The sequence below is a fragment of the Podarcis muralis genome, chromosome 8, assembly GCF_964188315.1.
Source record: "Podarcis muralis chromosome 8, rPodMur119.hap1.1, whole genome shotgun sequence".
Taxonomy (NCBI): domain Eukaryota; kingdom Metazoa; phylum Chordata; class Lepidosauria; order Squamata; family Lacertidae; genus Podarcis; species Podarcis muralis.
In genome coordinates this window covers 42,261,778-42,274,443 of record NC_135662.1, presented here as the reverse complement: position 1 = coordinate 42,274,443, position 12,666 = coordinate 42,261,778, and the positions used below count along the sequence as shown (strand labels likewise).

The window sequence follows — 12,666 nt, the reverse complement described above, 5'->3', positions numbered from 1 at the left end:
TTCCTGAAGCCTGGAGAGCGAGAGGGGTCGGTGCGCACCGATGCCTCTCGCTCTCCAGGCTTCAGCGAAAGCCTGCATTCGCCCCATAGGACGCACACACATTTCCCCTTCATTTTTGGAGGGGGAAAAGTGCGTCCTATAGGGCAAAAAATACGGTACATCAAGCTGTTCTGTACTGATAGCATTTCAATGGTGACATGAGGTATCACATCCTCCACTAACTTTCTCCTCCCTTTAAAGCCTGTTCCTACCCTTACTTCCCAATAAATATCCCTACCTATGGCCACCATTCCTCCTACTGTCTCTCTGAGCTCCACATTTCTCCCTTCTACCTAAAGTTTTCTCTGACAATTCCCATGTAGTCGCACCTCTTTAGCCATGTTCAGGTGTTTGCCTGATAGTGTGATGGTTGAAAGCAGGAGCATGTGCTGTCCCAACCCGCAACATGATTGTGTATGTCATCCCCCTTACCTTTCCTGTGTTATTTGGGTAGGTCCTCAAGAGGCTTCTAATGTACAAGGTGCACAAGATATTCTACTTATAAAATAATTATCTTGTTTATTTGTACAGGTGCATTTAATTTCCCAAAACTCTGAACATTATTTTAATCATGTTCCTTACAGATACGATCTGATCATGAAGGTGAACCCGGGATAGTTATTACTTACACTATTTCAGGCACAGGAGTCACCGAACCACCATATAATTTGTTTGTGATTAATGGAAAAACTGGAGACCTGAACATAACAAGAATAGTTGATCGGGAGCAAACGCCAATGTTCCATGTAAGTGAAGCAATTAGACTTCCTTTTCTTATCAAGCACTCAGATTGATGTCAATTGCCATCATTCAACTTTTACTGTATTGATTTGAATTCACACCTATGGATTATTTACTTTTCTGCCAATATTCTTCCAGTTGAAAGGTTATGCAATGGATCAGTACGGTAACCACATGGAAAAACCATTAGACTTGAGAATTAAAGTTAAAGACATAAATGACAACTACCCAAAGTTTTCAAAGTCAGTTTTTATGGGCTCTGTTGAAGAATTGTCTGAAGTAGGTAAGTCCTGGAGCTTTATTTAATACTTTCATTCTAACTTGATAGCAATTTTGTTTTCTGTGCATATCCTTGTACTTTTTCCTAACTACCCTATCTCTTGGTCCCTTGTTTATGGTTGAAATCCTGCACTTAGTAGCAGATGTGTCTCTTTCATTGATTACACACAGATGTGCAGGGTCATGGTATTGCAATAGGTTAGGAACATCACACGCATTTGATCTGATGTTGGTCGTCAGAGGGGAAGATGCTGGAAAATGTAGCAGAGATTAATAGTGCAAGGTACACCTGAAATCCTTTCTTCTGCAAACTATTAAAGATTCAAGAGCCCTTTTGCATCCTACCTTGCCCTGGTCACACAGGACGAATGATAAAATAAACCAAAGCTTGCTTTCGTTATGTGACGCTGCCTCGAAAATTTTGGTAGTTTGGGAAGGGTGAGTGCATTTGCCTTACACTCTGACTGTGCAGGCTTTATTATCCACCCCTGGAGAATGAGCATGTTGAATTGTGCCACTTCCGACTACAGCTAGCAGGTCCCTTTTTGTAATGGCCCCTTGGACAAAAGAGCTCACTGCATAGTGGGGATAGGGGTGGGCTAGGACATTTTTTCAAGGTCTACTCACTGCACCCTACATGCAAGCCAGTCATTAATGATGCTTTAGAACTTGGGGCTCTATATAGTACAGGGAGTCTGTGTGCTTAGGGCAGGTTCTCTGCTTTAGACCTTTTCCCTCCCAATGCATGGAAAGCACAACAGGGACAGGACAGTGGTGGTGGGGCCAACAAGCATGGCCGTGCGGTTGCTTGAGGGAGAATGCCCAAGTAGGACAATGGTGTCGGAGGCAGGATAGCTACGCCAAATGGGCAGGAAGGAAAGACAAGCTGTTACCCACTACCATGGCTAGGGATTCCAGCTGGGGAATGGTATTGTGCTTTCCAGCCCTATCTGAGCAAACATGAAAGCATTTTGAAGTTTGATGAGATGCAGTCCATTCTACCAGATCCAGAGGCAAATAAAAAGAAAAGCCACAGTAGTATTAGCTCAGCTCTTTGGGACAGGATATTGATTTGCATCTATTTCTAACATCATTATCAGAAGGATGCTATGGGACAAGGAGCTGAGAACTATGTTGCGGGGGTGGGGAGGCAAATTGGCACTACCATGAGCACTAGTCAAACCATGGGATAAATGTTATTTTATTCAGTCTTGGTATTAACATAGTGTTTCTTTTTAAATACAATTTTAGTGCATTCTTTATCATTTATTCCAAGGGAATTTCGTCTAAAAATCTTAAGTTATACAAATCCTTAGGACTTAGATGTCTTGGTCTAGTGCAGGAACAGAAAATTTGTAGTCCTCCCGATTCTACTAGACTGTACTTCCCATCACCCCTGACCATTAGCCATGCTGGCTGGGGCTGTTGGGAATTGGAGTCCAACAACACCTGGAGAGCTATCCCTGGTCCAGTGTATGTTATTTGACCAAGCATCTGTACCTGAGCTAAATCTTTGAGTGCACCATATAAAATTCAGTACAGTATTTGGGGCATTTGGATACCTTCAGTTCAATATAATTTGTCCAATATGACTTTATAATTAAGTTTAATTTGAATTGTTAGGTGTTCTTGTGATAAAGATAGAAGCAACCGATGCAGATGAGCCAGGCAACCTCAACTCTAAAATTGCCTTCAAGATTATTTCTCAAGAGCCTAGCAATCCTCCTGCATTTGAAGTTATCAGATCGACAGGCGAGGTCCGGACTTCACATTTTCAACTCGACAGGGAGGTAAATGCTTTTTCCTCTCCTGGATTCCTCTCCTGTGTTATCCAGTTTCTCATTTATGTGGTAAAAATGCTATTGATGTCGCTTTATAAATTACCTCAGTAGAACATAATCTTTAAGACCATAATCCTGATCAACTGATTTGCTTGCTTGATTCTGATATTAGGAAATAGTATAAAGTGCCCTTCTACTCTAAAAATGCTCAAGGCAGCATACAAAAACAATGGGGGGGGAGGGTATCAGGCATGTAGGAAAGATAAAGGTAAATGACCCGTGGACAGTTAAGTCCAGTCAAAGGCAACTATGGGGTGCTGCGCTCATCTTGCTTCAGGCCGAGGCAGACAGCTTTCCGGGTCATGTGGCCAGCACGACTAAACCGTTTCTGGCGCAATGGGACACCGTGATGAGTGCCAGAGCACACAGAAACGCTGTTCATCAGGCATGTCTACTAACAATAAATAGTTTTTTTAAAAAAATTCAGCAAAATGTATCTAAAAGAGCAGTAATAATTATTGTTGATATTGTCATATATAAATGGTGGTATATAAATATTTTTATACATAAACCCCCACGACCTGGCTCTTGGAGGCTCCCAGGTCTTGGGCAGTGATCTCTTTTGGCTCCAAACAGTGGTATTTGGCCGGTGATGGTAGATACTGGTTTATTTTGGTATGCTGTTGCATTCACTTACACATAGCTGCTTGAATATCATGCAGGTGCAAAGTAGCTACTCCTTAATTGTAGAAGCAAGAGACCGAGATGGAGATGCAATAGGGCTTGGTGAACGGACAACGGTACAGATCAAGGTTTTGGATGTCAATGACAATATCCCTTATCTTGAAAAAAGCATGGTAAGTGAAGTGATCTGACTGGAAGGCTTGCATGCATTTGTGCTAAACAGCCTTTCCTGCCTTGATAACATGGAAGAGACATTTAAAATCTTGTATGCTTACAGTATGATGGAAGCGTCCAGGAAAATACAGCTAATGTGGAGATTATGCGACTGAGGGCCTTTGACGATGATGAGCAGTACACTGATAACTGGCTGGCAAACTTCACCATTGTGTCTGGCAATGAAGGAGGTTATTTCCGTATAGAAACAGATTCGCATACCAATGAAGGAGTTTTGATTCTGGTTAAGGTTAGTGTTTAGTTTGCGGAGGCTGTGTTTTGAATCATTGGTCCCAATGCAGACATGCAAAATTAACTGCATGAAAAAATGTTGAAAGGGAGGGTGCTAGCTGATGTGGATAAGCTTTCTGCACCTAAAGTAATCAGGGTATACTTCCAAACTCGCTGTAATACCAGTGGGGCCAATCCAGAGGCTTAATACTGCCTTCTAGTCAAGGGAGCTAATGTTTCACAACCCTGTGATAAAGCCTGCTGTGGCAACCATAGGTATATTGTCTTCGTTTTCATTCTACCAAGAGGACAAAATTTTAGAAATGGAAAATGCAACCTCCTCTGATCACTAATGCACAGAGCTTAATGTTTTGTGAAGAAAAGAGGGTGTATGTGGGACTTCCATGAGGCCACTGGGAATACCAAAGAAAATTGCAAATATATTTTATAATGTTCTAAATATCTAGGGACTTTGGCATATATCATTCACTTGTCCGGGAACTGGCCCAAAACCAGAGCAGGTATAAACACACACATGGAGCATTGATTGATTGATTGATTGATTGATTGATTGATTGAATGTATGTGTTCTTTAGGGTCCCAGAGCAGGATATGTGCATTCCTTGAAACATCACTTAAAACCATAATTAAGACAACAGTAGAAATCATAGCCTGTTCTAAATCATTCATCTGCCTGGGCAAAGAGGTGCATCTTGATTAACTTATGAAAAGAGGACAGTGCCATATGTAAGTCCAAGGAAGGGAGTTCTTAGCCAGGAAAAGCCCTCCCATATCCTGCTGCCCCTTGGACTTCAGGAGGTGGCGACACTTCAGCAGGGCCTCCCCTGGTGATAATGAAAGTGAAGTCTTAACGCTTATTCTCCAGCTTGGAATTCAGAGTGCACCTTTTCTGATTTGTTGCTGGGGTTTTTTTCCATTCTCCCTACAGGAAATTAATTATGAAGAGCTGCAGAACATTGACTTGAATATTGTTGTTTCTAACAAAGCTGCTTATCACAAATCAATTATTTCTAAGGGCTTCCAAGCAAAACCAATTCCAGTTAAAATTAAGGTGGAAAATGTGATAGAAGGCCCTGTATTTAAGCCCAACAGAGTTACCATTCAAGCAAATAGAACAATGAAAGTGAACCAGGTTATTGGGCGCTTTGAAGCTTATGATGAAGATACCGGAAAGATAGCACAAAACATCAGGTAAGAGATGCCTTTCTTCTTTTTTACCAAGGCAAATCACTGAAGAGTTGCTTACATCAAGCTGCTGCTGCAGCATTCAATTTGAGTGAAGACGGGCCTCAGTCTATGCCTCATTTGTGCCACTGCCTTTTGCTTGCAATATCTGTCACACACTTAAGAAATAAATAGCAGCACCCGCAAGATGCAATGATTTTATGCATAGCATGACTCTATTTCTGCTGCACCCGCCAGTCCAGTCCAGGAGCCAAATGCAGTCCTCCAGGCTCTCTGCCTGGTGCTTCGTACTCTCCCCAGGCCACATTCCTCACCAACCCCAATCCATACCTTTCTGAAAGTGTTTTCACTTGGATGGAAGGTGACCTTGAACTCTGATCATGCCTGTTGTCTACCTGGATGGAGACAGGGGAGTGAATGTGTACAGAAACTAGCCTGCTGTATAAAGGTGAATTTTTCATTCGTTTCATTGCCTACTTTTGCCCCCTGGTTACATCCCTGTAATGGGCAGGGGGCCAGAGGCAAAAGTGGCCGCCAGAAGGTTGCCCAGAAGAGGATGTGGCCCTTCTTCCCCATTTCTGTCTTCTGGCATGATGGGGCAAGCAAAAGAAATGACATGAATTCACATTCTTCCTGTGCAGACATAGGATGACATGAAGTTTCCAGGCATCTCCTATAAATGCATGACTTCCTTCAGAAATGTATGTCTGTGTTATCTTCTTCTGCTACATTGACATACATCATAAAATGTATGTTTCTATGATTTTTTTGAATGTAAAATTGACCCTGAGTTGTTGAATGAAACTAAATGAAGATGTTTCACCATTCACCAAGCCTGTATAGTAATGATAATAATAATAATTTATTATTTATACCCCACCCATCTGGCTGGGTTTTCCCAGCCACTCTGGGCGCCTTCCAACAAAACATTAAAATTACAATAAAACATCAGTCATTAAAAACTTCACTAAACAGGGCTGCCTTCAGATGTCTTCTAAACGTCAGATAGTTGTTTATTTCCTTGACATCTGATGGGAGGGCGTTCCACAGGGCGGGCGCCACCACCGAGAAGGCCTTCTGCCTGGTTCCCTGTGTGTCTTTGAGCAAAGTGTTTTCTTTATACACAAATTGTTGTGACCATTCTAACATACATTAAAAATCTGTACAGGTATGTTAAAGGCCAAGACGTTGCGAACTGGTTTACGGTAGACTCTAGGACTGCTGAAATCAGACTTAACCGAGTGATTGACTATGACTCATCTTTTCTTGTCAACGGTACTTACACTGCAACAATTTTGGCTATAAGTAAGGGTAAGTGATGCTTCTTCCATTTCTTCCTTAAGAGTAATTCATCAGGCTTTTCATTCATACTCCACATCTTAAAGCCCAAAGCTAGATTTGGAAAGTGGCAGCAACCATCTGACCGGTAAGCTTTGGCGAAGGGTGGTGGCTCAGTGGTGCAGCATCCGCTTTGCATGCAGAAGGTCCCAGCTTCATTCCATGGTGTCTCCAGGTAGGGCTAAGAGAGAACCTTACCTGAAACCATAGAGAGCCACTGCCAGTCCGCATAGACAAGGCTGAGCTAGATGGACCACTGTTCTGTCTCTGTATAAAGTAACTTCCCAAGTTTCTGCACAGGGAACAGCAGCTCCAAAAATCTTGGCTACACTTACTAGCCAGACATGAATCATGGTTGCCATCAATTGTCTTGCCTGCCTCAAATCCTCTGGCATTCACCATGGGCTTGGGAGACGTACAGGCTCTTCCCTCATTTGTGGTGGGATATGGAGAAGGCAAAAATCAGGATTCTCTCTCCATGCTCAGGAGAGACTGGTGTTGCTTTTCACGACTGGGCAGAGAGTCAGGGTCATTTACCTCTGTTGAGTAGATGGTAGGGACTGAGCCTGTTTTTCCTTCAGTTAAGTACCTGGAGCATCACTGGCATTTAGGCAAATGATGTATTAGTAGAGGCTTTTAATAAAGCCTGATGGATTACATGCTTTAGCATGATGACGTGAACATGATTCCACAAAAATGTCAATGCTCCATCACTATGTGCTGCTAATCCAAGGCCAGGAGGCAAACTTCACACACATGTATCTGCTTTTCACATTAGAGTCCTTGTAATCTAATACGTATTTTAGAAAGTTGTTTATTCGCTATGCACATGGACAACTCTTTAAGATATCGTAAGCAATTTTGCAGGATGGTCCCCAAGATAAAGGAGCAGGTTTCCGTCTATGTTTGGATACAGTTGGATGCCATTTGGGATTAAGATGGCAGAATGGACCTTTCAACATTGCACTGATATTTTTGCTTTTGTGGAGTTTCCTAGAAACACTGGATCCAAGGCTGTTAGTCTTGAATAAAGTGTCTGACGGTCCACAGAGCCCAAAGAATTGGAGTAACAGTATGGTAGTCATCTCCAGCAACTCAAATAATTGCCAAGCAAACATTTCCATGAGTTTGAATTGCATCCTATATTCAATCATTGTGTTGTTGAAATGGATTGCAAACCGAACACTGAATTCACATTAAAACCTTTTATACACTCAAAGAAGCAAATGAAATTCTGCACTGATAAAACTATGTTTTTGCATTCTTAAGCAGTGAAATACAAATGCTTTACTTTACATATTTTGCAGACCAGCCTCCAAAAACGGCTACAGGTACCATTGTTATTCAAGTACAGAATACTACTCTCTACTGCCCGACCATTGTGACTCCACGTCAAACTGTCTGTACCCATGCAAAGTTTGTTAACGTCTCTGTTACTAATCGAGGAGGTTATCTAAATCGTGGCCCTTTCACTTTCACTATTGTTGATGAGCCTGAAAGAGTGTCAGACAAGTGGAGGATAATCAGAGTGGATGGTAAGTATGAGTCACTATGACATGGTTTACAGCAGGGGTGAGGGTGTGTAGGAACTAGTCGACTGTACTAGGTAAGAGTTGCATTTGTTACCCTACCCATCTTTGCCTCCTGTGTGCCCCCGTGCATTTCCAAAACAGATTTAGGAGTAGGGGGTAGTCCCATTGTGCAAGCCCCCTAGATCCCAAGCCAGGTTGCAGCATTAAAACCAATACTAAAACCAAGCTTAAAACTTACAACCATTGGGTACAAACCTGTTATTTTAGTTGTGACTCGGCTAATCCTCTCTTGGATAACAGGCACTGGCCAAAGTAGCATTGCTTTGAAGTGTAGCTTCAGAAGTAGGGGCTTAGCTTCACCAGAGGAAGAATAAAACATCTGAAGCTGAGTGGCTGAGATTATTTGTCTGAAAAGCAGCCACCACTATGTTGCTTAGATCCTCGTGGTCAGTTCTCATGCTGGGAGAGCATCTCTCTCAAGATTTCTCTCCCACTGAAATATGCCAGAAATGCTCAGCACTTACTGCTATCTGAAAGTTGAGCGACTTCGTTTCAGATTAAGTCAGATTCTAAAGCATCCATTGAAAAGCAGTGGAAAAGTTTCAGCTATACCTGAAGAAGATGTAAGATACCACCCCTCTCCTCATTTGGGCACTAGTTGTAGAGAAAGAGAAATCCTCTGTGGTCTTTCTGCTTCTTCTCCTTGAGGCAGGCTGGGAAGGTACTCCAAAGCCATACCTGCAAGGAATTAACACACATCTAGGAAAACTGTTCTTCATATTCTGTCTGGTTGACAGACTGGGTACTTGTGGAATTGCTGTAACACCAGGGATGTTCCTTTAAAGACTATTTAGCATCCATTGATCATTTTAGCTCTTTAAACATTGTGCTGATGTCTCTGTGTAGACTTGGGGGGGTCTACCTGTGGCCCTCCATATATAAGAGGACCTATAGCCCCCACTGGTGGAAGTTGTAGACCACCATCTCAAGGGCCACATGTTCCCATCCCTGGTGCCAAAAATACAGTTGCCAAGGGGGGTTTACAACAATTAGGTACTCTAGAAACTGATGTGTTTATCTCCATAATATAACTATTTACTTCAGAACATCAAGTCGGTAGCCCTAAAGTCAGTATCTGCTGACTTTGTCATACGGTCAGCTACTTACATTACATTGCTTTATATTTATTGTTACTGTCTTTTTCCCTGTGAAGGATCTAGAGTACAGCTTATACCAGAGAATCTGAAGCCTGGATCATATGAAGTTCCACTGCTGGTGAAAGATAACCAGGGTCTTAGCTGTCCCGAGTATCAAACTCTAAGACTGGATGTTTGTGAATGTGCAGAAGGTGGTGGTTGCCGAGCAGCAATCGTCGGCTCATCGGTTTTTCTAGGACCTGCAGCGATTGCTCTGATAATTCTGGCGTTGTTGCTGCTGCTGTGTAAGTAACTAGCGTTATTCCAGAAGAATTGGCAGAGTGCCATTGTGCACTCTGACACAATGACTCCTCCTTGCGGGGACTTGCAATCTTCATGCAAGCTTTATGGGCGTGAACCAACCAAAGTTAAGCCCCTTCTGGTTTTCTCCCATTAGACTCGATAGGACTTAAGAGAGAGCTTAATGTTCTGATATTTTACATATGGTGCGGTAAAGAGTAGAGCAATACATTTAAGGAACTTTGTTAAAATTTTATTTGTCTCTGATACATCTTTCCCACTCCTTTTAAAGCTTTTGATCCTTGTTCTTCCTATCTTTTATCAAAAATTCAACTTTCATATGAGGTGAAATGTTGTTTGGCAGCTTGACCAAAAAACAAGCAACGAGCCACAAGGCCTTCCAAACTAGAAGTAGCTAGTTAAAGTCTGGACTAAGAGCACTGTTCATTTAAAATAATAATCAAAATAATGTTCCAAGAAGCAATGAATTCTGCAAAGTATTTTATTTATTAGATTTCTTACCCACCCCTCACTTATAAGGCCCCTGCTCAGGTTACAACATTATAACTGTACTATTAAAAACAAGTAAAACATTTTGTACAATTATTAAAGCAGCTGTTACAATTCCACAGAGCAGTACAGTAAAGGTTGAAGAGGTGGGTCCCACATAAATATTTTAATTGTCAAAGGCCTGGGGAGAGAGGTGTATCTTCAGCATACTGCAAAAGTTGCACAATGAAGATGGTAGGAACCACCTCTGTGTGAAGGGAGATCCACCATTTAAGGGCTGCCACAGAGGAAGTCCTTTCCCGAGGCAACATTTGCCATACTTCTGAAGATGGCGGAACTACTAAGAGAACCCCCTCAACTGAACTTAACACCCAAGACGGTCTGTAGGGATGGAGATGGTTTTTCAGATATTTGGAGCGCAAGTCATTCAGGGTTTTAAACCCCAGGGGTGGGCACCGTGAATTTGGCCTGGAAATAAACTGGTAACCACTGCAGCTGTGGGGATTGATTTACCCATGTTTGCTTATCTAGCAAAATTTTGTTTTTGCTAAAAATGCAAGGGACTGTAGCCCCTCTGCTAGAGTCTTGAAGCTGCTTGCATTCCCACATAGCTGCAAGCCTCTCTTCACTGTCTGAGAGCTAGAAAAAAACCTGAAGTTGCCAAAAATTGTACCTAAATTCTGTGTTTTCATAGTTATGTTGTGGAACATGCACAACTCTGAATGTGTGAGGCCTGCAAGCTGAAGCAAATGGAAGTTGCTTGCTGCTGTTCATGTTTGGTTCTCCAGTGCTCTCACCTCACTGGAATTTTAAAATGTGCTAAGCCATCAGAAAGTGTATATTAGTACAGGATTGGTACACAGCCTGTTGTTTGTGGTGCAATGTTTGCATTACATGGCTCTATTTTAGAGACTTTTGGAGTATTTTGTTATATTTAATGGGCTATGGACGGATAGTTAGGATTTGCTTCTGCAAGTTCAACCTTTGACGGTTCGTTGATCTGCCGTGTTCCTTTGCAGTGGTGCCTCTCTTACTGCTGGCGTGTGGCTTTGGTGGATCAGGTGCCTCAAAAGGCTTTGTGGCAATACCCGATAACAGCGAAGAAATGTTGCGAATATGGAACAATGAAGGGGCAGCCCCTGAAGACAAGGTATCTTGTGTTTTGCCCTGATTTTGTATTTGGCACCAAGGAATATTGATATCCTGCTTAATGCATGTCTGCTAAGAAGTAAACCCTGCTGAGTTAAATAGGATGTCCTTCCAAGGATGGGCATGTAGGGCTGCAGCCGAAGAGTCTGCTTTAGACAACAATGGGCTGAGTTACTTAAAACAATATGGCTCTTACTCTCATCAGTTTAAATAGGTATGGGGTAATTCATTTACATACCGTATTTTTCGCCCTATAAGATGCACTTTTCCCCCTCCAAAAATGAAGGAGAAATGTGTGAGCGTCTTATGGGGCGAATGCAGACTCCTTGGCTTCAGCGATAGCAATGCGAAGCCTCCGAAGCCTGCACTCCGGAGGCTTCACGTTGCTTCCGCTGAAGCCAGGAGAGTCTGCTCTTTGAGGCTGGCGGTGGGGGAAAGCAGCGCTTCCCCCATCGCCAGCCCCAGAGGATGGGGGGCAGCAGGAAGGCATGCGACGCCTTGCCGCTACTCTCCAACCCGGCTTCGAGGCTGGCGGTGGGGAAAGCAGCGTTTCCCCCATCACCAGCCCCAGAGGATGGGGGGCAGCGGGAAGGCATGCAACGCCTTGCCGCTACTCTCCAACCCGGCTTCGAGGCTGGCGGTGGGGAAAGCAGCGTTTCCCCCATCGCCAGCCCCAGAGGATGGGGGGCAGCAGGAAGGCGCGTGACGCCTTCCAGCTACTCTCCAACCCTCCTTTGGGCTTTTGCGGGAGATGGGGGAATTCCCCCACCTCCCGCAAAAGCAGGAAAAAGCCGTGTGCTCTTTAAAGGGGCTCCACGGCTTCTGCTGGCTTCTCTAGGAGGTGGGGGAATCCCCCCCCCACCTCCTAGAAAAGCCTGCAGGAGCCGTGCACCCTTTAAAAAGCGAGCGGCTCTTGGGGGCTTTTCCCCAAGGAGGGAGAAGGGACTGACTGGCAGAGTCAGTCCCTTCTCCCTCCTGCTGGCTTTTGTGGGAGATGGGGGAATTCCCCCACCTCCCGCAAAAGCCTCGCTCTTTAAAGGGGCTCAGTGGCTTCTGCTGGCTTTTCTAGGAGGTGGGGGAATTCCCCTGCAGGCTTTTCTAGGAGGTGGGGGAATTCCCCTGCAGGAGCCGCGCACTCTTTAAAGAGCGCACCGCTCTTGGGGGCTTTTCCCCGAGGAGGGAGAAGGGACTGGCTGGCCGTTTCAGTCCCTTCTCCCTCCTGGTTGAAAAGCCCGCAGGAGTCACGCGGGGCTCCTGAGGGCTTTTGCGGGAGGTGGGGGAATTCCGCCACCTCTCGCAAAAGCAGGGAGAAGGTCTTGGAGTAGCGCACAGGCTGCGTGCAGCCTCTCCACTGCTGCCAGAGCTGCGGGGGGAAATCATATTTTTTTCCTTGATTTCCTCTCCTGAAAACTAGGTGCGTCCTATATGGCGAAAAATACGGTAATTAAAAAGTGTGTGTGTAAAAACAGTTGTACAAACATAGGTGGGGTTAGTGTGAAGTTTCTGGGCTTGTAAATAGGCAGGATC

At 43.9% G+C, this 12,666-nt stretch overlaps 1 protein-coding gene across 1 annotated transcript in view; it reads left to right on the top strand.

The window, feature by feature from the left end:
- The window catches only part of LOC114600658 (desmoglein-2-like), a 32,553-nt gene that overhangs the window by 14,756 nt on the left and 5,131 nt on the right, over positions 1–12,666 (top strand). Inside the window, exons 4-13 of the mRNA XM_028737103.2 lie at positions 624–785; positions 919–1,063; positions 2,683–2,849; positions 3,563–3,697; positions 3,802–3,987; positions 4,918–5,180; positions 6,343–6,485; positions 7,820–8,047; positions 9,258–9,485; positions 11,010–11,140. Coding sequence (XP_028592936.2) covers positions 624–785; positions 919–1,063; positions 2,683–2,849; positions 3,563–3,697; positions 3,802–3,987; positions 4,918–5,180; positions 6,343–6,485; positions 7,820–8,047; positions 9,258–9,485; positions 11,010–11,140 — 1,788 coding nt within the window. The remainder of the gene's footprint in view (positions 1–623; positions 786–918; positions 1,064–2,682; positions 2,850–3,562; positions 3,698–3,801; positions 3,988–4,917; positions 5,181–6,342; positions 6,486–7,819; positions 8,048–9,257; positions 9,486–11,009; positions 11,141–12,666) is intronic.